The 26,015-nt window shown below is 37.5% G+C and overlaps 1 protein-coding gene across 4 annotated transcripts in view; it reads right to left on the reverse strand.

Moving 5' to 3' along the window:
- LOC146000355 (uncharacterized) overlaps positions 1 to 26,015 on the reverse strand; it is a 314,375-nt gene that overhangs the window by 97,854 nt on the left and 190,506 nt on the right. For 3 of the 4 annotated variants that reach the window (XR_014443495.1, XM_083137905.1, XM_083137904.1), the window contains exon 2: positions 17,007 to 17,144. The exons of the other annotated variant lie outside the window; for it this stretch is intronic. Coding sequence is in view for 2 of the 3 variants with exons in the window: in XM_083137905.1 (XP_082994031.1) it covers positions 17,007 to 17,144 (138 nt within the window). In the remaining variant the exon portion in view is untranslated. The remainder of the gene's footprint in view (positions 1 to 17,006; positions 17,145 to 26,015) is intronic. 4 annotated transcript variants of the gene reach the window in all.

The following is a 26,015-nucleotide window of genomic DNA, read 5'->3' on the forward strand; positions in this document are numbered from 1 at the left end:
ACAACTCGAATTGATTTGATTTTTTTAATATTTAACTTCGATATTCTGCCACCTTTGACTAATCGCGACGATGACGTTGGGTGATGATATGATTAAATTGTTGAAGGGACACTTACACAGAACACACACATGCCTATGCTCCGATTCGAACGCGGGATCCCTGACGTCATAGAGCGCTGTGATAACCACTCCGCCACAGAGGCAGACTCTCTTACAAGTCGAGACGTGACCAAGATACTCACAGGTACCATCTCTATCGTTCCCAGCTTCCCCTAGCCCCCAGCTTCCTCCATGCTCTTCAATAGTTGATTTTTGTTATTTGGCGTCGCTTTTCTTCCACTTTTGTCTAATCGCGACGATGGAGATGAAAGATGACATGATGAAATTGCTGAATGGACACACAGAGAACATCCACGCTCACGCCGGGGTTCGAATCTGGTACCCGCTCAATTCGAGAAATAAGGATCTGCAAGTCACGTGGTCCCGTGCATAACGTTGAAAAGACTGTCCTGCTGGCATCCTTCTCCCCAGACAAACACTCGCTGTGTGTACAATGTTGCCGTTCTGCGACCTAAGTCATCACGCTGAATTCTCGTGATCACCCTGACATGGAATCGTCAATCCAGACGTTTCCAGCAGCACCTAATGCGTGTCCTTGAGACTTGCTAATCGTCATGGCAAAATACATCCAGCAGGAAATGATGGTCCCCTAATTGACAGGGTGTGTTAAGGAGATATGAGATATAAAAACGTCTGCTTACATTATACACAAGGTAACCTTAACTTCACTCTATACAGGATACCCATGTAATTACCGACAGAAAGTTTTTGAAACATTGACGTCATCGTAATTAGCTTTGCTAATTTTTCGTCAGTTTCGGACCTCATTAGGTTAATCGCGAGCATAAGGATTAGACGAATTTATTGAAAGGACAACAAAAGCTATCCACTGTGCATTGATTAACTGATTTGGTTTACTTTACTTCGCATTTCTGTCACTTTTGGCTAATCGCGAAAATGAGGATGAATGATGCTATGATAAAATTGTTGAAGGGATACTCACAAAGAATGCCCATGCCCAATGCCGTGACCTCTGGCACTGTGCATTGCCTAGTATCATTAAAGCATACAGGAAGTGTGGAAGTAGCGTCCCCACACATTCTCCATATATCTCGTAGTGTGGGTGATGTGGTCAGCAACATGCTCTGCCCACATGTACCCCATCAGGTAGCTTGTTGAGTGACCCTCAGATCCGATTGTGAAGAGACGTTGACAGAAAAATGTCTTCAACTGAAATAACCAACCCCGGGGGTTCGAATCCAGGACTCGAAACATAAATAAACGAATATTCTCTGCTCGGTAATGGAACCCAGAACCTCCAGCGAAGAGTTGAGCATTCAAATGCATACGACCGATGAGACGGCATCATCATATCATTATTATTTGCATGTTTGTTATTTAGAGTCGCTTTTCTGCCACTTTTGGGTAATCGTGACGCTGAGAATGAGTGACGATATGATGAAATCGATATGCAACGGACGGGACTCGAACGAGCAACTTGGGGGACAAGATCGAAAGGTGACCATTTAACTCGCCATTATTCATATTGAAATCTTGCTAGTTGCTTTCAACACGACAGTAAGTTAGGAAAATAATTTCGTTATATTTGTAATTTCAAAATTATTTTTTTCACTACTAACGTGTGTGATCAGGATAAGAACAACAGGATCAGAGGACAAATTCATCCGCGCTATATTCTGACAGTCGAACAAGAAGCAGTTTTTTTCAGTTAATTATGTCGACAATCGGCAAATACCGTTTTTTAGTTTTAATTTCAATTGCAACAATCAAAATATATGAAGTATTTATAAGTATCTGCTATGTATGTCTGAAGGCATAGCAGGCACATAGCCAGGGGTTGGGGTCTTAGGGCTGAAGCTCCCCCCCCGAAATCCCACAATTTTTCGTTGTAAATAGTGTATAGTCGTAATATACTGACTGACAAATTCATTGTCAGGTCTTCTATCCAGGGTTGTATAATAGTCCAGGAATTTTAAATAAATTAAATTCTGGTCTAGGAGAGAAAATCAGCAAGCGTAAATGGGTCCTGGACCGTAAAGGACCTTTTTATCTGTAAGGTATTTCAATTCGGTCCAGGAACCTTTCTTCTGGATGAATTTAAATACAGTCAAGGAACCTTTTTTTCTGTATAAGTTAAAATAGGGTCCAGGTTCCGTATTGAAATGGAACAATACGCAACTTGTACCGAATTTAAATTGTGCGATGGAAAAGGTTTCGGTCCTGTTACGGAACCCAATAGAACCCATTGGAATTTATGGGTTCCTCCTGGACCTTTAACAACCCTGCTTTTACCCACAACTTTTTTCGCCAATAGATGGCAGCAGCATCTCTATTTCTCAGAAGTTACGTGGTTTTGTGTACGTTAACTTTATTCTTGCAGTGGTGAAGAATAAGATTCGCTACCGGACTCCCTACATGATCCTCTTCCCTAATTTGTCCAGTGGGCAAACAAGACTCAATTCGAAAAATATTGTATTCGAGTTCTTTCAAACCAGTTACTCCTATTTTAACACTTATCGCAAGGAAATAGCATTCGTATTCACCTTTCTGAGAACACACATAAAATGCATTCTGGTGGTCGGGATCGTAAAAAAACAACATTTCTATTGCACATTCGCTGTTCGACCAACTTCCCGGTGGTCAAAAATCGCAGAGAGTTTACAGCCAACACCGATTTCTACGAGTCGTAATCGATGCCTCGAAATGTCTTTTTGAAGACGAGGGCGACATCTGCCTGGGAATTTACACGCTCAGCACATTGGGGAGTATCTTTTATTGACTCTCTTTCCACGTTTTAGACTGAATTGGAGATTTCTGACCTTCCATGGGAGGATTGTTACAATAGCGGAGGCAGAGTCCGCGTTTCCGTTTAGAAACCGAGGTTTTGAGATTATGTAAAGGGTGTGTGGCGCAGTGTGTGAACACGGGCATGGGTGTTAAGTGGTGTAGGAGCTACAGGCTGGACTTCGCCCACGAATAAAGAATTGCTAATTCTTTGCGAGTGTACCTTGATGTCAGTCCTCCCCGATAGCGTAGTGGTCTTGTAATGAAGGGGTCCCGGGTTCGATATCCGGTGGAGGCACATCACACAGTGATTCGGATCCCACTTTAAACTGTAGGTCCAGTCCCGATTAGCCTTACTATGCACAAAATGGGACTTAAACACAAACTCAATCATCATTTCATCACTTATCCTCATCTTCGCGATTATCCAAAAGAGGTAGAAAAGTGAAATAAAATCAACCAAATCAATCAACCAACCAGTAAAGGAAGGTCATAATTGTAAAAAAGAATGTAATTCGACTCGCATACTCGTACCAATATGCCCATAAATGAATGGTAAGACGTCTATCTACTGCAGTCAAATGCAACTCTACTCTCGAATGTAACTCTCTCCATGACATGAACAAGAACTCACCATGTCAAGAACACAACCCATTCATCAATGCTTACGCGAAAGGTAGACAGACATGATGCGCTCTTGCTCTCATAAGATCACGTAACTCCCATTAGGCCATTGACATTGCATTCGTAAATCATGGATTTGCCGAATCCTCGCGCAAAAAGATAACTTGATCGAGGGGTTAGGTTGGGTGAGTGAAGAGTCCACGTTCTTAGTGAACCCTAACTATAATATTTATCTAGAAGGGTGTTTTTCACATATTCAGAAATAAACAATTAATGGGGAGGGACACTGGATTAAAACTACACACTGTATAGAAAACCTCTCCCCTCTATTGTATTATGGGACTCATTATTTTCGCGTATTCAATGAGCAACACAATCAATCCCCTGTTCCTCATAGTTTAAATTCCAGTTCAAATATCGGACTCGACATACATCCAGTATAGTTGACATCATTGTTATCGTGACCGTCGTATCGTCGATATTGATAATTTAAACGCAATATCAAGAAATCAATTTCGCACAGCCACACTCATATATTCTATAGAAGCCCCACTATACAATATATAGGAAGATTACGAACAAGCCGGACATACTCCGAATGGAACGTCGGTTGAAGTCAGGATTTTGTTTTCTGTCTTTCCAAGTCGACCTTATGCACAGATTGGTTGATAGATTGGACATAACAGTTTAAGACTTATTTTTATCTTGTGCAATGTGAGATTAAGTAAATATTAAGGATGTCACGACAACAAAAAATAAAAATTAGGGCAATAGTTCAGCCAGACATTGATTTTCCGAGTCGAACTTGTAGCAGAGATTGTCGATTCGTTCTACATGGTGGTATGGTGCCCCATCGAAGTAAACACTGATTAGCTAGATTCTTCGGCCACTCCGCTTTGAAAGTTCTCTCCAAGTATTGTCCAAACTCAGATTCTAGACTTACGTAATCGTGAAACTATTGAGAATATCTAGATAACAGCGATAGCGAACTACACAAAAATTCATGTCAATGCTCTAGAAGGAATTCTAAGCTGAGGTCAATGCTCTAGAAGGAATTCTAAGCTGAGGTCAATGTTCTAGAAGGAATTCTAAGCTGATGTCAATGCTCTTGAAGGAATTCTAAGCTGATGTCAATGCTCTTGAAGGAATTCTAAGCTGTCAATGTTCTAGAAGGAATTCTAAGCTGAGGTCAATGCTCTAGAAGGAATTCTAAGCTGAGGTCAATGCTCTAGAAGGAATTCTAAGCTGAGGTCAATGCTCTAGAAGGAATTCTAAGCTGAGGTAATTTTTCATATTTTGGAATATCGGGGAAGAAAATTTGAAAAAGTTCCTCCAGTTGAGCCTTCAGTTCTTCAGCAGATAAGCAATGACACGATAAACCGATAACATTGAAGTAGACGGATGGTTGTGTGTTCTCACCTGATTGAACCCTCCATTGGTGGCACTGTATCTCTTATGCGACTAAAATTGTCAATTTTCTCGGAAACGATTAGGTGCGTGGTTCTAAGCTTCTCAGTAGCTTCTTCCCTCTTTGAATACAGATGCCCACAGTGCCCACCCCTTAGTGTCTGGGCTTAGTAGGCTGTTTGTATCTGTTCGGGTTAATGATATAGCCAGTCTGCTTCTAGAATGGTCTGTTGGATATCGGAAAAACACTGCATTCGTTCGTTACATGCTATGCAGCAGTGATGGTTGATGCAATGAATATGATGTCATCAGTGATAAGGGTCTGTCGGCAATTGTGGTACTGCAGAGGTAAGAAGAGGTAATTTGGAAACTGAACTGGACTGTGATGGCGATTGCAATAAACGGCAGAGTGACGCATATAAATAAATGTTCGTAACATGACAATAAATACCACATGTAGTGCTAAAGAAATGTTTTTAAGGTGCTTACAATAATAATAACCCTTGGTGAAACAGCCCATTGAGGAATCGGGCATTGACTGCCGACCTCACTCCCACCTACTAACTCACTCACCAGAGGAAAGATCATCCACCCAGTTACGGGAGTCAGCACAACGAACCCCCTTCGTCGTTGTAGGTTTTCATGGCCGGTTTTAAGGTGTTTAATAATCACTATATGTAGTACAGCCAACGGCAAATTAAATAGGAGAAAAAATATTTTCCCAACGGAAAATAAGTTGACAATCCTGCAAACACCGAGGAGGCATTCTTGACAAGACGCTTGGAGAGCGTCGAGCAAACTTTCCTGAAAAGCACAACCCCAGTATCGAAGGTCATGCTACACGTGGATTGGCAACTTTCGGGAGCGTGCTGTCTGTCTACACAGTTCTCCCCAATTGCCTGTTTGAAGATGAATCTTCTGCTCGCATTTTATTTTTCAAATGTAGTTCAGACATTTTAGTCATTTTGCAATTATTTTTATTTGTTCTTATTTTGCTTCGCTTTTACGTCACTTTATAATTAATCACAACTATGAAGGTTGATGATAATCCGATTAAATTAATGAAGGAACACTTATTGCCAGACCAGGACTCGAACCCAGAGCCTAAAGCGGATAGGTTGGGGAAGACCGTCCATAACTCCCGGCTACAAACTGTCCTATAATACTTGTAATTGCTCAGGAGTATATTTTCCTCTGTTCATGCCTAATACCTGCTTTCGGACACTTAATTTATAACTAATTTGCGAAGATGAGGATGAGTGATGATATGATGAAACTGATGTATGGACAGTCGCAAACATCCATGCCCAGGCCAGGATTCCAATCCGGAACCACTGGAGTCGTAGCGCGATGTGCTAACCACTCTGGCCCGGGGGCCGGCACCCATTTGGACATGGCAATTTTGATATACAAGTTGTATTTTCTCTACTTAGATTCATTATGTACAAATTGTATCCAGATAATCTCGCAACAACGCAAAATGTTTTAATTTACTCGAATTCACACTGAATAATATATACTGGACCTACATATTTGACAAAATTGTGCCTCAACACGAAATGAATATGCAATTTTCATTCAATACACTAAAAATGCTGACCAAAGAGACTTCATTATATATTATTAATAACACTACACACGTAATCCTCTAACAGGGTTTTCTTCGGAATAAGATTCACAAGGCTTAATAGGATTATCATTCACTACAAAGCAATAACTATAAACATTAGATAAATCTCAAATGAGGGGTTAGTATTCACCATGAGAGAAGTGCAGCAGGTAAAACAAAATACACACGTATGTATGTAAGGATGAGATGTGTAAGTTTCTATGTGAAAATTGACTGAGTGGTAGCACTAGATGCTTTTACGTCAGGGGTTCCAGGTTCGAATACCGACCTGGACCTTGTTGTTATTTTTGAATGATATATTTATCATATGTTCACTCATCTTCATCGTCGCGATAACGCAAAAGTGGAAGAAAAGCGACGCTAAATAACAAAAATAAAAATATATGTGAAAATTAAAACGTGAATTAAGAGCTGATAGGTAAAATATATTTCATGAGCGATGTTCGATAGAAGTTCTGTTAAGATGTCAAACCTGTAGCAAGCAAATAGGGAAGTTGTGTGAGGATTCACGCTAAGCTTCTATCACATTTAATCTAAGCTCATACAAAGATAGCGAATGAGCGAGCCAGAGCAATGCAAAGCAAAGAAAGCACTTAATCATTGATAGAAACAATGAATTTGAACGCTGCAAATTTCTGCAAATGTCATAATTTGAACTCTAAAATAATAATTCTTATGTGACGAATAGTATCATGTTGTAAGCCAGTGGGGATTTGAGGTGCTTTCCGAAATCATTTTCGTTGTTACCATTCTTGATATAGACAGCATTTTGCGATAAGTTCTTAATTAGTTTGGGTTTTTGTTTCAAGTCCATTTTATGCACAGATAGGCTAATCGGAACTGGGTCTACAGTTTAAAGTGGGATCCAACCCTTTATGTGTCTCCACCGGGTATGGAATCCAGGGCCCCTTGATTGCAAAGCTTGACGATATCACTACGTCATCGTGAAGTCCCTTCGCAATGGACCCATCTGCATGGATTAATATAAATTCATTTTAAACATACTTCGGACACTAAATAGAGTTCATTATCACCACAGACTAGAAATTATTTCTTTTGCGAAAATACGAGGAATACCTATCGCTCTTCTCTTGTTACTATTCATTAGAAAATAAGAATTATTTCATTTCACCCTCACGATCTATCTTTGCTTTTGATTGACGAAACAACAATGCTTCAAACTCAGAAGCCTATACCGAAGGTTATATTTTTGTTATTTCACGCTATTGGTTGTTTGTTCTACCAGTCTCCGTTAATATGGGATGATAAAGATTAAAGATGTGATAGGATAGGTGGAGGGGGGATGAAGACCAGGTTCTAAACCCAGCTATTCAACTTTGAAGCGCGTTACGCTAACTAATTTGCTACGGGTTGGCTCTTTCGTGTATGTCAGTTCATGAAATCATTCTATTCGTCATTCAAATTCCAGAGGTAGCAAAGCAATGTAAAGTAACGAAAACAGAAAACAATAACATATACACTTATCATTACCCAGCAAATCCACACCCAAACCCCTTTTGGCATTCGATTAAAGATCGTCCATTTCCTGGTTCAGGTCGAGATAATTCAGGTGTCTTAACAAAGCTGGCCTGAAACACGCAGGGTTTCTAACTCACTTCGCCGTGAGGTCTGCCATTACATTTGCCGTTGTTTGTACTAAAATAAAATAAGGTGAAAATTAAAAAGTAATCATGAATATGTTAGTAAAACCGTACTTGTATCTCACAGACACAGCGTGATATTTTTCCAGTTGCGACCGATGAAGAGTTCACGTGTGAAACACGTTGATTTTTATAAAATTGACACTAGGGCACCATACAGACGCCAGTGACCTGATCGGCAGCGTACGGAATGAAAGAGTTTGCGAAGTCCAGTTAGTCGCGCGTATGGTATACTCTCTTGTGAATGCTTCTAGTTATGAAGACCTGCTCGTACTCTGTTGCCGTTTGAGGAAAGCGGACTGATACTTTGATGTGGGAGTTATCCTAGTGTATCCGAAGCTCGCGATCCACTGTTTGATCACTGTTTTCAAAGACACGGAACGTAAGGTTCTTGTTAATTTTACTACACTATAATCAACAAGAAAGCAACCACATTATAATTACCGACCTCCCACTTGTCCTTCACTGCAACGTCTTAACTAACGCTTGTGATAAATTGCATGTTACTCACCGTGGGGTGTTCGTGCAGACATACAACTGTTGTTTTTCATAGAATACGGATATACATTCTGCTTTTGTCAAATATGGCATGCTTACAGAGGAGAAGTGATGATTGCCTGTGAGAAAAACGTCTTAAAGATTGAAGGATATTTCTGAAAAAGTGAACTACAGCTTATAATTATCACTTGCATTCGAATCGTTAGTAGAATGACTACACAAGACTTGGGACGACTAACCAGTGACTTATTTTTGGGGAGAGAGAGGGGGGAGGGCTATAGGGCGTGAGAACCCGGTAGTGTCTTGTTTACCACCGCAAATCACCGCCTCTATATGACGATAATAAAGATAATGACAGGGAATTGGTGCATCAGGCCCTAGCTAGAATTGATCTCAATGGGGGCTCACGGATTATCAGGGGGGCCCTTTGTAAACCAAGTACATTTTTCAAAAGTTTAACAATATTAAATGGAAGGTATAATGTATGTGGGGGGTTGTTAAGTTATTATAACATTTAGAAATATACAAATACTACAGTTTTTTTCTATATCTTCTGAAACATCTATTGAAGTGTTAATTGACTACTACAGACATCATCCCTTACTCGATACTACTTTTGATGATCCAGATATTTATATCATACAAGAAGAATCACACAACATTCAATCATTGAGCCTACCGCACATTCCACCCCCAACTGAAGAAATAAAACTTCTCTTCGTTCCCAAAACTTGGGAGCTGTTTACCTTTGACACAGGTATGGAGGGAATGTGGTTAATGACCCCAGTCACAGATTTCTGTCTAAACGGGATACTGCTAAAGGTGCAGCAAAGGTACAGATAAAGAAGCTACCCTATGAAAGAACGTTATAAAGTCGACAGACTCTTCCTAATACTTGCCGTTACTTACACTTCTGCTCATAAACAAGATGAACGGATGTAATGGCTGCTGTTCATGTTCTGTGAATTTATCCTTAAAGTTGTGAGCAAAATAATATCTGTTGTCTACAGTTTCACTCTCCACTGCAAACAAATTACACAAAATAGTTTTACCTAATGCCTTGGGGCGACGGTTATGCCAGGCGGGTTACGGGCCTGCCTAATGTTCATTCACTCCGAGCAATGTGAAGTTCATGAAATTATACAAAATCTCCAGAAAAGAAAGGACAACACTGCTCTTGCAACAGTGAAATTTTATTCCTCAAGAGAAATGGAACGGAAATAGCAATGGACAGTTGGCCCTATCATCATGCTTTGCTCCCAATTGCACACCTGCAATGAAATATTGACGTGTGCGATCTGGAGACATAATCATGACTTGGAAGTTGATAAAAAATAATATTTTGCAGATATGTAGTCACAGACGCTGCCGGCTTGTAACGATTCCATTGAAAGTCAATGTATTCATTACAAGCCGGCAGTGTCCATGACGTACAGTGAAAACTATGCTAAACATTTTAGCAGCAAAGAAATTGTTTCTATTTTATGTTTTAAGCATTTTAATACATTTCTTAGCTGCATGCATTAACACTTACAAAATATGTAAATACGGAAAAAAGAATTTCAGAAGCCCCTCCTACGTTGCAGTATGTGTATACACGCTAGTTTGCAGCCTTGGAAAGATATCTGGTACACAACATAAGAAAGGCGAACATCTGAGTAGTATTATTTCGACTGGAAAATTAACTACTCTTACCTCCTCCAAGCAGACATTATAAAATATTACTTACTTTTCGGGGGCATTCCTTCGGGATGATAGCTTTTCAATAAAAACAGATTTTGCATGCAACTCCTTAGTCTAGTAATTGTATGATGAATAACATGAACTTTTTGTATATATAGGTACTTGACACGTGATATATTGAAACATAATTGTGTTTATGCCTCATGTTTCTGACGACAGAAATAGAAAAAATACAAAACTTGGGAGTCGTAATATGGCAACTCAACATGAACATGTGCTTAGAATAATTACCATTATAAACTGCAAAGACAACAGAATCAAACTAATAGGCATTGTTTCACAAGTCTGGTAGAATTTACAGTAAGCATGGATGAACATACTTGTTTGTCACAATTTCTTGCACATATATAATGAAGATGAGTGAAATTAGAATTCTGGAAAACATTCTACTTACCAGACATTGGAACACAAGACGATGTATAAATTATAAATCTTACGCTAAAAACTACACAGGACATCAGCTTCCCCTAAATCATTCCATACTGAATAATGAAAACAACAGAAGTAAAATTACAGAGGATAAAGTAAACTGTGTACTTACCAAACTTCGTTGTTTTTGTGGATGTAGTAGTTGCTTTTGGGAGTCATCTTCAGCTGTGCTTTGTAATTCTTAATAAATATATGATTCATTGATCCAGATAGCAATTTGTGAAATCCTCCACATCTTCTTGCATTTCTCATATTCACTTTTGTCTTTCTCTCTTGCTGGCAGCTTGGCATTAAAATAATACTAGTTTGCTATGCATTCATGAATAACTTAACTATGCGTGTTTGTTCATACTTTAACTTCATTAACACATCGAGTGCCCTTGTATGCTTGTTTGTAATAATTCTCTTATGACTTGTAGTTTTATGGTTTTGTGCTAATTGCTATTTCAGTGGTTAATCCTGTTGATTGCATAATATCTTACACAAGAAAGTCGCCTGCGGCATAATTGCAAACACAAAGTGCTGTTTTTATTGTTCAGGTGATATTAGCATTTTTGTACGTATGCAATCATCATTGGTTAATTATTTTTTTAATGTGCAATCTTCATTTCAAAATTAACCAGTTTCCTTACTGCTTGTGTTGGTTCTTTCTTTCTTATAGCTTTATATTGCCAGCCAGTTTCCTAGTCACAGAACTCAATTTTTTAAAAATTGTTTAAAATTTTTGTATGTATGCAATCATCATTGGTTGATTATGTTATTTTCTGAATGTGCAATCTTCATTTAAAAATTCATCACTTTCCTTATTGCATTGGTTCTTTCTTTCTTGTAGCTTTATATTGCCAGTTTTCTGTTGCAGAACCTCATTTTTGTATAGCAAAAATAGTTTAAAATTACCATCAATATCATACAAGATACCAATCCTTTGATTACAAAGGTATTTATTTATTCATGATTGTGTTCGGAAATTGCTTAAAAAATTTCATTATCATTAAAATAATGACACACAGACTCTTCTTAGTAAGAGCATTGTAGTTGGCTTATCACAATTCACTCATTTTTTTAAATATTTTATCTTGCAAAATATTGTAGCTATACTGGAATATTGCACATATGTTGCCCCTTGTAATTTTTTCACATACAAGAGATACATTTCATTTAATTTTGACTCAGTCATGTTGCTATTTATTCACTGTTCTGTGTATGTTCTAATTGTTGCGTCATTAATTGCGAAAATACAAAAATTCACTTGCACAAAGGTGGAAACTGGTGTCTTTTTTTCTCTCTGTTGTGTATTGTTCGGCCTTTTTACAGAATAACGAAGGAGAAAAATATACGTTTACACAGGTGTAGCACAGCTGGTCGATGTCTTGTGATACTACAGTGTACAATATATGTACCCACTGGCAACACTTACCTTTGTAAATTAGATGCAAAATGTCTTGACTCTATCTGCCTAAAAATCACACTTCAATATAATTACAGTTTCTTTATAAATCATGACAAGCAACTTCTTATTTTAAAAAAAATAATCAAATATTGTGTTATAATGTCAATTCTGCCTTTATATTGTAATAGATACAAGACTTAATTATCTCGCACATGACGCTTTGTAGTTTGGAACAAGGGACTCGTAATATAAAGAAAATTGTGCTACATTCGAATTCTAGAATTACGTGATCAAACTATGTAAATTATAATATTGGCATAGTACCTGAATTCAGATTGTCTTATTCAATTCCAATTTCAATGCTACTTTCTTATCATTTTCTATTGTCAAAACACTGTAGCTTGTCTTTTTCCCATCGCAATGGTTCAATAGCAACTTCAATGATAATTCTTATGATTTTGCATTATTAAACACTTGTTGTTTACTATGCAATATTTTAATTGAAATGTACATTAAGTATGTATTATAGTATACTTTGACAGTATTCATTTCAAAACATTTCGGTTTGTAGTTTTGAACTGTTCACATACATTTTATGTTTAAGAATGTCAATTTTTCGTGGCAAAGTATCATACCGCTAAGCGAACAAGTTACTATAATTTAATAGAATTCTCTGAAAACATTTATTTCATGACTTGTAAATATTAAAGGTTTATTTTAGTCTTTCTCGCAGTGGTTCTTTCATGAGATGTATCAAGACAGAAGTGTTCAAAAGTTTTTTCAGTGTAGTTTCTCAATTATGTTCCACTTTCCAGTAATATTTGAAGTTGCAATGCTTGCATTTGTCTCGAGAGTTAAGTGCAGCTCGTTATATTCCTGTAATTTATGCTCATTCCGGTCTTTTGTGTTTCTTTTCTTTCACTCCCACTGATGTATTTAAAGGTGCTTGGAAATATGAAGCCAGTATTTTTTCCCACATTTTTGCAACAGCATGTACCACAGAATATATTGCCTGCAATTCAGTTGTCGCGTACTGCTCTTGTAAGTCACTGTCCTTCAGCTTCCTTCATTGTCAAATTGTCAATATTGGCAACACAAAAGTATGACACTGTCACTAAATGAAGCCTGTGCATTCTTTTCTTATTGCATTCAGTATGAATGTTCTTGGATGTCTTGTTACATGTACCATGTGTTTTGACGATTTTCTGATTGATTTGGTTTGTTTAACGTCCCATTTCTGCCATTTTTGGCTAATCCAAACTAGAGAATATTTCCTCTACCCTGTGCAATAATAGCAATTTTTATTACATATTTTTTTTGTACTTGTATGCACACTTTTTAACAGTACGTGCTGTTCTCTTAATAGCCTTGTTCTAGTACAATGGACTTTTAAGATTTAGCATGTTTAATTTCTATGAATATTAACAGAAATTTGAATACCACTTTATGTGGATCTAATGACATATTATTATTCATGTTAGTGTGTTAGTATACCGTTGAAAAAATATATTCAATAGAGGAGCGATATCCATGGCAGCTCTCCTCTCCTCGAAATAATGCTATTTCGGTTATTTTGAATTTTATGTTTCAGATGAGTAAATTCTCACTTCGTGGTTAAACATAGAATTCCAAGGGCGTTGCTTAATGAAATTTGTCTTTTAAAACTGGCCTATATGCTTCAAAAGATTGAATATATTTTAAACCTTGCTTTTGATATTTCATGGTTTTAAATGAATCTGATACTATTCCTAACCATCAAGAAAATAATATCTATATTAAACACACTTTCACTTAAACTTCTTTCTCCTTCAATGCGCCTTTTTTTCTCTTTGTACATGTAATATAAAGACTAATGGACGTGGTAATTTCTTAGAAAATACCATCAATATGTTTTTATGTTTTGATATTCATACTTTTAAAAATATCATCGACATTTTAGTGTCATTCTGATTACAAAATTGATACATTGTACTTATTTGTCGAACACGAAATTACTCTTCAAGTTTATGAGCGCAGTTTATACAATTTGTTTGTAAATATATCGGCCACTTCTCCAGTAATATCAGTATACTGCCTGAATTCCTCTTCATTCAATGTTTCATTCGCACACTTTATTTTTTACATGTTTATTTTCTTATTTTCTTGTATTTCCTCTGTATAATGCTTGTCTATTGCGAATATTATTCCTATAATTACGGTTACTTATTGTTAGATATTCCTTTTTTCAAATTAATTTGTCCTTCAAGGTTTTCACTTTATTTTTCTATCATTCATAGGGTCTACTTCTATCTTGGAAACTTTCATTATAATCACTATCCATTTTCGATCATTTATTTTACTTTATTTATAAATTTGCTTGCTTTAACACTTTGAAACTTACTTTCAGCCTCTATTGGTTACTACGTTCTATGAAATAAAATATTTTATTTTAAAATGTACTAGAGGAATACACTGTTTGTTTCCATTTTCGTTTTTCTTGGACTCTACTTCATTACTTGTTTAAGCATTCACTATATTAATGTTGTTGCACATCACACTTTAAACATTACAGATGTTTGTGTACTTGAATAAAGACGATTTTTGTTTTTGCATGTTTTACAAACCTCCGATTGTACCAAGTGCACAGACATGATGCTTCGATTTAAAGTGGTACGTGATATGTATTCATCATTTGTAAGTAGTTGTGACAGGTGTGGAATTTGTAATACTTCCTTTCAATATGCTCTTCCGTTTGCATTGCATGCACTCGTGGGCTGAGTGTTAATACGTACCGCATATGAATACTGCATCCCCAAGATACGTGTGCAACATTAGTCACTTTCCCACATACATGCGCGTGCCTTCTTAATAGATGTAGTTACTGCCCGGTCTGCATATACGTTTGTTCTCATGAATACATATGCAACTGATTTATAGGAGCTGGTTGCTGACGACTCGTTGCACATATCTCTCCAAGCTCATCGTGGATTTACTGCTTTCTAAAGCTATTTGTCCTACTTCCTCTTCCGGTGATTAACTCTTCTACAAAAATGCTTATACTTCCTTGGCTACTTCTCTCCTCTTCATAATTAATGTCTGGCCATACTCCACTGGTTGATTTTCTCTGCAACTTCATCTTGACGGAAGATACTATTTTTATGCTGCTAATTTTTCCATTTGTTAATTACAAATTTTCTACTTCACTTTCTTTTGCATTTATTGTATCATTTTTACTTATATTATGAATGACGCATATTTTCTAGGTTTTCATTCATATTGAACGTATATTGTGTTCCACCTACCTTATATTTGATAAAGAAGAGACATATGTTATTCCTTCATGCATGTTACCCATATACATATATATCTGAAACATGTGATTTCCTATTATTTTTTAATCTCCTGATTCATGACGTGTGAAAAGCAAGTTTACTGTCGTGGCAAATATTCATATTTCTATTAAAATATGTAATAATATGATTATAATATGGACAGTGTATATTTTTCATTTGTAAAATATAACTATACCTCCATAAAAACTCTTGATAACATTAAACAATGGATTTTTTTCCATAAAAATGTTGCCGTTAAAGCTCTTCAAAAATTATGGGTAAGAATATTCAATACATTTTGCTGCTTCAAATTTTGAGTAAAAGTTTTACATTGTACTATTTAAATTTCAGTTCGTATTCAGGCAATGAGTACATTATACGTGCATTATATGATGTTCCGTGCCACTGCCTAAGCTAATCCATTTTCAGCATTTAATGGTCACTTGGCACTGTTTTGAATATTACGTTGTTAATATGGTCACGTAAACATTTCAAGTATTGCTTGTTCCTAAATGTGCTTTTCTATATTTGTTACGTTTGTTTTAAAATATGGATTTAAAAAAAGTATAAACATAGTAATATGGAAAACGTGCACATTAAATTAAAACATAATATTACGAAAATTTATGGCAACGTCAATAAAAACTGCGGAGCACTGAAGGTTTAGCTATTAAATTAATTTTTGACACCAATTCCACCTGAAAATAGTAATCAATATATTCAAATTACGATTAGTCATCTCATTCCTAGTTGTAGGTTTCTTGTGAAGAATTTGGTATTCATCAATTGTTTTTCTTTAATTCATTTGGTTTCTTGCGAATATATATTTGTAAGTGAATATTTATGTTAATATTATATTTTCATATTTGCTATGTTTACTTTCAAAATATATTCTACTTGTATTGCATGTTTGTTCATTTTTTTATTTTCCTACACAATCAAATCGAATTAGATAGAAATTATATCATACCATTTGTAGAGAAAATTAGCTAGTTTTCATCGTTTTCTAACAATTATGTATTCGTTAATGCATTAATTCACACTGTATCAAGCATTTTGAATTTTTCAAACTTGCTTTATTTTTTATACTATGTATACTCAATATCATTGTTAGGGTTAACATGCTTCATTGTAAGTTTAAATATGCCTGACAGTAAATTCGAAAATATTATAAATTGTAGTTACTTGATATACTATACTGAGCTTTTGGTTTATGCGTATACTGGTAAAAAGTTTGAGAAACTTCATATGTTATGAACCTTCCTTAGTCATAAATGACTTAGATTTCAAATTGCACGACAAATATAGCTTTTCAGGCATGAATTGCGATTGGAAATTGCTTTTTAACTTCCCATATTATCTTCTTTGCTTTTAAACCATTCCAAATGATGTGAAATGTGTTGATCATCCCACAGAGCATAAAATAGGTGCTATCTTGGAATACACACCCTCAATAATCCTGCTTGACGCTTCTTTTACGTCTGACCTTGCATCTTTGAGTACAACGTATATTAACGGGAGGGTTTGTACTGGTAGGTGGAACATTTCTAGTAGAGCGAGTAGAGATTCTGTCAGTACAGTCTCACCTGCAAAGAGAAGAAACAAAGTCTATGTCAGATAATATTTCAGATAATATTTATTACATGTTATTATTATTTATATTTCCACTCATCCTTGACTGTTTCAATGATAGTTCAACAAACGAAACAAAAGACTGTAACGTGCACAAAACGAATTAAGCTTTTTGCTGGACGGGCACTCAGAGGGGTATTTGTGACTTCATTTCAAGAGGTAGGTTGTTTTGAGTATGCAAATTGGTATGTATATAGTAATCTAAAACTATTGCCTTGAGGTTCTAAGTGCCTTAGAATATACCATAGAGTTCTAACCTATATCATTAAATCTTATGATAATATTTACATGTAATTTTGAAACAGTATTCCTACATTGTAAGAAAACCCAAGCTCATACACAAAAGGAACTTGACCAAATATATTTCCAAGTTTAAACTTAATGTCCATATAACCTATATACAATGTTCTTATGAACACTTTAATACATGTAAAATAGTAGCACTTCGCCCAGAAAACAGCCTGTTCGGTGATGTTATTCAGTTACAGAATGGTGTCCTTTATTAATCCATAAGGCTTCATCCATTTCGGCAGAGAAATCTATGATGACTGGACCATTCATGGACAGGATTTTTTTTTTTCAATTTAGTTTACTACATAGTTATAAGAAATGTTACATGCTTTCAATTTAGTTTTTAGTGGGGGTAAAAACATCCATGGCAGGGATAAGAATAATTTCGTTTTGCCGCGGGGGTATACCATTTTTTTAAAGGGGGGATCCCGGCACCCCTCCCCCCCTGTTATGCAAAAATTAGAACTTCAAATATTGCTAGAAAGAGAAGCAGAATAGAAATCATTTTCTCGAGAGAGAGAGAGAGAGAGAGAGAGAGAGAGAGAGAGAGAGAGAGAGAGAGAGAGAGAGAGAGAGAGAGAGAGAGAGAGAGAGAGAGAGAGAGAGAGAGAGAAAGAGAGAGAGAGAGAGAGAGGATATTTTAGAACCGTCGACATGTGTGAACTCAGAAACGTACGAACTCCTAGAAAATTATGCAGCATCTGCGAAAACAGACGATAAGGTATGTCGTGTTTTATTGTCTTCTTTGGATAGGGAACAAAATAACAAGATAATTACATTGATCGTTTTATCTGAAACAACAGGATAACGAATGCTGAGTATTTTCCCGTGAAGTTGGTATGCAAAGTTACTACCTCTCGGTATTGGCTCGAAACCTCCTGAGATATCTTGAGAATTAGGGAAAGGCGAGGTTGGCAGATACAGAAAGCGAAAAAACTAGGAAAGCAAAATTAGATTTCTAAGGAGAACAGGAACACAATGAGTCAGTCGAGAGGACTTCGGAGATTGTGGAGAATCTACTAAAACTTCCCCATCGGATCTGTATTGTCCTCGGTTGAAGACACTTTAATTACCTTCTCGAATTGTTGTTGTTTGCAAAATGTTTGTTCATTGTCCAGAAAGTTTGGTTGTTGCTTGGAGTCGCCAAAGAATGTGCACCAACGGGGTTGTTTCTTTTATTCTCCCCAAGGCACCCCGTCCTATCGATTTAGCTCATTGAAAGTTTCCTAATTGTACTTGGATGGAGATTTATTCAACCGTGGTCACTCCGCCGGTTCGAGAGACAAGATGTGCATTCAGATGGCGATGCAGAAAACCGATGCCTTACTAGGTTCAGCCATAGTTCTTTCCACTTGGTTTGATTTATAATAGTCATATAAAAAAGGCACGAGGACTCATTTTCACGTACGGTGCCATGTTGCGGTTGTGTTCCGGTCGTGTTGTGTCCACTCCCTCTTGGTAGCTGACCTCCGTGGCGGAGTGTATATCTCGGGGCGCTACGACGCCAGGGTTCAGGGTTCGAATCCCGGCCTGGGCATGGGCGTCCTTTGTGAATGTCTCTTCATCAATTTCATCATCACTACTCATCCTCATCTTTGCCATTAGCCAAAAGTTGCAGGAAAGTAAAATAAATAAAGTTTGACAAAAGTTTCAGAAAAGCAAAGTAAAATAAATAACGTTAAACAAAAGTTTCAGAAAAGCAAAGTAAAATAAATAACGTTAGACAAAAGTTTCAGAAAAGCAAAGTAAAATAAATAATGTTAGCCAAAAGTTTCAGAAAAGCAAAGTAAAATAAATAACGCTAGACAAAAGATTCAGAAAAGCAAAGTAAAATAAATAACGTTAGCCAAAAGTTTCAGAAAATTGACCGAACTTAATGATGTAAGCTGCATGCATGATCATGACAACCAACCGTCATGCAGAACTGCAAAAGGCTAGGAAAACTCCAACTTCCTCACTCAAAAAACTGCTTATAGTTTCAAAGTATCTTTTTTTTTTAGTGCACTTACGTACCACTTAATTTTCGCTTAAGGTTCTCTATCGACCACCAATATTGCGCCAAGATCACCACCGTGACTCCCAAACCCTTCCAGGACTTCCGAATCTCCCCCGCCTCTCACTCCTCGTGTTGAAACCGGCGGCATTCCATTCGTCAATTGGGCCAAGGCATGTTAATGGACGCAGCCTTCCCATGGAGCCTGGGTAATTAATTGCATCGGCCAGGCTATTATTGCCGGACAGGGCAACGGCAGATTCCTACAGAGGGGGCGAGGAAGGGGGGGGGAGATATTGGGTCGTGAGATCTTCGCAAGATGACGATGGCAAGCGACCAAAACAACTAACTTTAATGAAGCTCTGTACAGCATCTTTATTCTTCTAATGACCTCCTCTTCAACCCCCGGGCTCCTCTTCAGAATGGCTTTCTATTTACCCTTCATTGTCTGAAATAAAGGTACTGTTCAGGCGGGCAATATTGGATTATGAAATCAGTTTATACAGCGTGTCCCAGAAAAGGCGTGGCCATACTGTTGAAGTCACCTTTCAGTGTTGTGCAGGTGCTGACGAATATATTCTAGTTTGCACATCCCAAAGTAAATGTGTAAAGCTGTTAATTATCTGGACATGCTCCATCTGTATGTGTAGCCGCAGTTGGATTACCTTGACAATGTGATTTCTTGCCAACAGGAGAACCTGCTAGAGCTTTATATTATCTTAGCCTAATTGTAGTAAGTTCGTCGAGGTCCCATTGCATGGCCACCGCGATCGCCTGACATAATCCCGTCGGAATCTCTCTAAAAGACAAGTTTGACCTCCACAGCACCAGTTGTATCTTTAAATAATTTCTATTAAATGATAATACATCAGTGTTTCGTGGTTGAATAACAAATTCACTACGCAAATGGGGACACGGTGCACACGCTGTTTCACAGTTCTTAAGTCTTCCTTTCCCCAACTCGAAAGCAAAATTGTTAAATTTTTGTGTTTCTTTTTTCTTCTTTTTTTGTGGGAACATATTAGCGGTGGTTCACATTCAACTTTAAACTTGGCACAAGCCTTTGTCATATTTAGGCTTGTGAAATTTAGGGGGATATTAAATAGAACTGCACCCCCCCAAAAATATTCTCGCGTCTTCCCCCTTCCGTCTCCTCACGCATTTTTTAAACTTCAGTAAATCAGGCTAAGTCTCGAAAAATGAATGAAATCCTATAGATTTGAATTCCATCGACAAATTATGTCTCTCTAATTGTTTTCATTCAAGATACGCGTATGTATGAATGAATGGTTTGGTTTATTTAACTTCGTTTTGTGTCACTTTTGGATAATCGTGAAAAGGATGAGTGATGATATGATGAAATTGATGAAGGGACACTCACAAAGAAATCCCACCCAGGCCGGAATTCGACCCGGGACCCCTAGCGTCTAAGAGCGCTGTGCTACCCACTCTGCCACGGAAGTCGGTTCGACATATGTAATTCGAAGCTTCTAATACAATTTGCTAATAATGCTCTGCTAATAGTATTGGTTGCTGCGCTTCAAAGGCTTGATTCGGTTTGATTAGTTGTCCATACACTTCGTTCCTGTGTTTCAAAGACTTATTTCGCTTTGATTAGTTGTCCATACACTTCGTTCCTGTGTTTCAAAGACTTATTTCGGTTTTATTAGTTGTGCGTACACTTCGTTGCTGTGTTTCAAAGACTTGTTTTGGTTTGATTAGTTGTCCGTACACTTCTTTCCTGTGTTTCAAAGACTTATTTCGCTTTGATTAGTTGTCCATACACTTCGTTCCTGTGTTTCTAAGACTTATTTCGGTTTTATTAGTTGTGCGTACACTTCGTTGCTGTGTTTCAAAGACTTGTTTTGGTTTGATTAGTTGTCCATACACTTCTTTCCTGTGTTTCAAAGACTTATTTCGCTTTGATTAGTTGTCCATACACTTCGTTCCTGTGTTTCTAAGACTTATTTCGGTTTTATTAGTTGTGCGTACACTTCGTTGCTGTGTTTCAAAGACTTGTTTTGGTTTGATTAGTTGTCCGTACACTTCGTTCCTGTGTTTCAAATACTTATTTCGGTTTGATTAGTTGTCCATACACTTCGTTCCTGTGTTTCTAAGACTTATTTCGGTTTTATTAGTTGTGCGTACACTTCGTTGCTGTGTTTCAAAGACTTGTTTTGGATTGATTAGTTGTCCGCAAACTTCGTTGCTGTGTTTCAAAGACTTGTTTTGGTTTGATTAGTTGTCCATACACTTCGTTCCTGTGTTTCAAATACTTATTTCGGTTTGATTAGTTGTCCATACACTTCGTTCCTGTCTTTCAAAGACTTGTTTTGGTTTGATTAGTTGTCCATACACTTCTTTCCTGTGTTTCAAAGACTTATTTCGCTTTGATTAGTTGTCCATACACTTCGTTCCTGTGTTCCTAAGACTTATTTCGGTTTTATTAGTTGTGCGTACACTTCGTTGCTGTGTTTCAAAGACTTGTTTTGGTTTGATTAGTTGTCCGTACACTTCTTTCCTGTGTTTCAAAGACTTATTTCGCTTTGATTAGTTGTCCATACACTTCGTTCCTGTGTTTCTAAGACTTATTTCGGTTTTATTAGTTGTGCGTACACTTCGTTGCTGTGTTTCAAAGACTTGTTTTGGTTTGATTAGTTGTCCGTACACTTCTTTCCTGTGTTTCAAAGACTTATTTCGCTTTGATTAGTTGTCCATACACTTCGTTCCTGTGTTTCTAAGACTTATTTCGGTTTTATTAGTTGTGCGTACACTTCGTTGCTGTGTTTCAAAGACTTGTTTTGGTTTGATTAGTTGTCCATACACTTCGTTCCTGTGTTTCAAATACTTATTTCGGTTTGATTAGTTGTCCATACACTTCGTTCCTGTCTTTCAAAGACTTGTTTTGGTTTGATTAGTTGTCCATACACTTCTTTCCTGTGTTTCAAAGACTTATTTCGCTTTGATTAGTTGTCCATACACTTCGTTCCTGTGTTCCTAAGACTTATTTCGGTTTTATTAGTTGTGCGTACACTTCGTTGCTGTGTTTCAAAGACTTGTTTTGGTTTGATTAGTTGTCCGTACACTTCTTTCCTGTGTTTCAAAGACTTATTTCGCTTTGATTAGTTGTCCATACACTTCGTTCCTGTGTTTCTAAGACTTATTTCGGTTTTATTAGTTGTGCGTACACTTCGTTGCTGTGTTTCAAAGACTTGTTTTGGTTTGATTAGTTGTCCATACACTTCTTTCCTGTGTTTCAAAGACTTATTTCGCTTTGATTAGTTGTCCATACACTTCGTTCCTGTGTTTCTAAGACTTATTTCGGTTTTATTAGTTGTGCGTACACTTCGTTGCTGTGTTTCAAAGACTTGTTTTGGTTTGATTAGTTGTCCGTACACTTCGTTCCTGTGTTTCAAATACTTATTTCGGTTTGATTAGTTGTCCATACACTTCGTTCCTGTGTTTCTAAGACTTATTTCGGTTTTATTAGTTGTGCGTACACTTCGTTGCTGTGTTTCAAAGACTTGTTTTGGATTGATTAGTTGTCCGCAAACTTCGTTGCTGTGTTTCAAAGACTTGTTTTGGTTTGATTAGTTGTCCATACACTTCGTTCCTGTGTTTCAAATACTTATTTCGGTTTGATTAGTTGTCCATACACTTCGTTCCTGTCTTTCAAAGACTTGTTTTGGTTTGATTAGTTGTCCATACACTTCTTTCCTGTGTTTCAAAGACTTATTTCGCTTTGATTAGTTGTCCATACACTTCGTTCCTGTGTTCCTAAGACTTATTTCGGTTTTATTAGTTGTGCGTACACTTCGTTGCTGTGTTTCAAAGACTTGTTTTGGTTTGATTAGTTGTCCGTACACTTCGTTCCTGTGTTTCAAAGACTTGTTTTGGTTTGATTAGTTGTCCATACACTTCTTTCCTGTGTTTCAAAGACTTATTTCGCTTTGATTAGTTGTCCATACACCTCGTTCCTGTGTTTCTTAGACTTATTTCGGTTTTATTAGTTGTGCGTACACTTCGTTGCTGTGTTTCAAAGACTTGTTTTGGTTTGATTAGTTGTCCGTACACTTCGTTCCTGTGTTTCAAAGACTTGTTTTGGTTTGATTAGTTGTCCATACACTTCGTTCCTGTGTTCCTAAGACTTATTTCGGTTTTATTAGTTGTGCGTACACTTCGTTGCTGTGTTTCAAAGACTTGTTTCGGTTTGATTAGTTGTACATACACTTCTTTCCTGTGTTTCAAAGACTTATTTCAGTTTTATTAGTTGTCCGTACACTTCGTTCCTGTGTTTCAAAGATTTGTTTCGGTTTGATTAGTTGTCCGTACACTTCGTTCCTGTTTTTCAAAGACTTGTTTTGGTTTGATTAGTTGTACATACACTTCTTTCCTGTGTTTCAAAGACTTATTTCGGTTTTATTAGTTGTCCATACACTTCGTTCCTGTGTTTCAAAGACTTGTTTCGCTTTCATTAGTTGTCCATACACTTCGTTCCTGTGTTTCAAAGATTTACTTCGGTTTGATTAGTTGTCCATACACTTCGTTCGTGTGTTTCAAAGATTTGTTTCGGTTTGATTAGTTGCCCATACACTTCGTTCCTGTGTTTCAAAGACTTGTTTCGGTTTGATTACACTTTGTTCCTGTGTTTGAAAGACTTGTTTGGACCTTCCAATTGAAGTACGAGATCAAAAGAACGAATCGACAGAAAATGAACTGGATCACTTGTACCTTCGGCGCGAAGGCAGGCACTACGGTTAATTTAAAAGTCGTAAAATAGGCAGCGGTGATCCATTCCTCTCGTTCCAGGGACTTCGAACCAAATTGGGGGAGAACACGCGAACGAGTCTGGCAACATTCGGTCGGTGGAACAAACACCGTGGCTCCGGCCATGTACATTTTAAAGAAAGCTTTCAGATTGGACGGTTTATGTCCTCTTAAAAGTCTCGAGTTTCCCTGGTTAAGCGTTTCCGAGGATCACTCACCCGAAAACTCATGGGTCTATAAAAGTTACACCTTGCTCACGAGGTAATAGCCGTGGTAATCTATGGTAAAATTATGCGCAAGGGCTGGCCCGAAGAATGCTTTTCGCCTTTCCCTAACAATGTAACTCAGAAAGAGACCACCATTGTAGCTGCGGCATACGTATCCGGCTTTATATAAGATTTCATGACAAAATTGTCACCTCTCCGAGTTTCATAATATTTACTAAGGTTGAGTGAAGTTTTCATATTTTATTTTTCTCTATTCACATTCCTCTTTTACCTCTAAATCAAAATCGCCACGATGAGAATCACCCGGAATTAGATCCAGTGATAAAGGGCTTCACAGGTGTTACGCTAACCGATAGTCCACTGAGTCTGGTGCGGGGAAAATCAAAGGTAACACACCTGTTGCCAATAATCGTAATTTTCTGGATGGGTAATCTCAAGTGGGAATCCTTGTCGTTGTCGCCTTGTAATCAAGGGGTCCCGGGTTCGATCCCCTGTGGAGGTACAAGTAGTTCGGATCCCACTTTAAACTGTACGTCCAGTCCCGATTAGCCTTTCTGTGCATAAAGTGGACTTAAAACACAAACTCGAACTCTATCAATCGTGGCGTATTACTTGTACACTTATACATCTCCACAGAGGCAGCAGGCTCACGCACTTAGCTGTTCATCGATATTCATTGTATGTTGTAAAGTAGTAGTTAATGTTCTCAAAGGTTCGATTCCCGATTGTGCTACCTACAATGAAGTGGTACGGATACGCCTGTAAACTGTAGATACGGTGGCGATTAGCCTCTGTGCACAAAGCGACCCTCCCACAAAGTTTGATAATTACACTTTTTCAAGCAGAACTCGTTCTCCGGGAAGACACGAGCTCTATTCAAGCCCAGACACTTGGCGACACGTTGGTGAGAATGAGAGAAGGCATTGCTTAAACCTCCATACCACCCTCCCCTCCCACGCAACAAATATCTCGGCTGCCAGTTAAATAAACTAATCGATTCTCTAGCTATGCACTGGTGTACCAGAATTTCAAAACTTTGCCAATGTCGTGACTTCGCTGAGTGGGACATTAACGATTCCAACGATAACGAACAAAAAACTGCAACAGGACATTTCTATATAGAAACGGTGTGCATGAAACTAGCGTTATCTTTTTTTTAACTACCGCAAGCAGGCAGTCACTATTTCTATACAACACGACAACCGCTTGCTGCCAGTGTTGCCACCTGGAAACTTAAAATTGTCCTCAACATAGAGGCGAATCCGTTTCTGACCAGATTATTTCTCCAGGGATGATGGTTCGTGGCGTATCCAAAAGCTGTGAGGGCAACTAACAAAACTTAACACTGTCTGCTAAAAAACGAATCTCTGCTCTTCCCCTTTGAGATAATGTAACTAACCTCCCCATGAAATTTCTTGGCACGCACTGGAATTCGTAAAATATCATTTCTACTTGGAACACAGCAGCAGTGGCGTACGCAATGAGGGGTTGCGGGGTTTAAACCCCCTTGAGCCTTTGAAATATAATATAAATCGAATGACTAGAAA

The sequence above is a fragment of the Lepisma saccharinum genome, chromosome 16, assembly GCF_977018435.1.
Source record: "Lepisma saccharinum chromosome 16, izLepSacc3.1, whole genome shotgun sequence".
NCBI classification, from domain to species: domain Eukaryota; kingdom Metazoa; phylum Arthropoda; class Insecta; order Zygentoma; family Lepismatidae; genus Lepisma; species Lepisma saccharinum.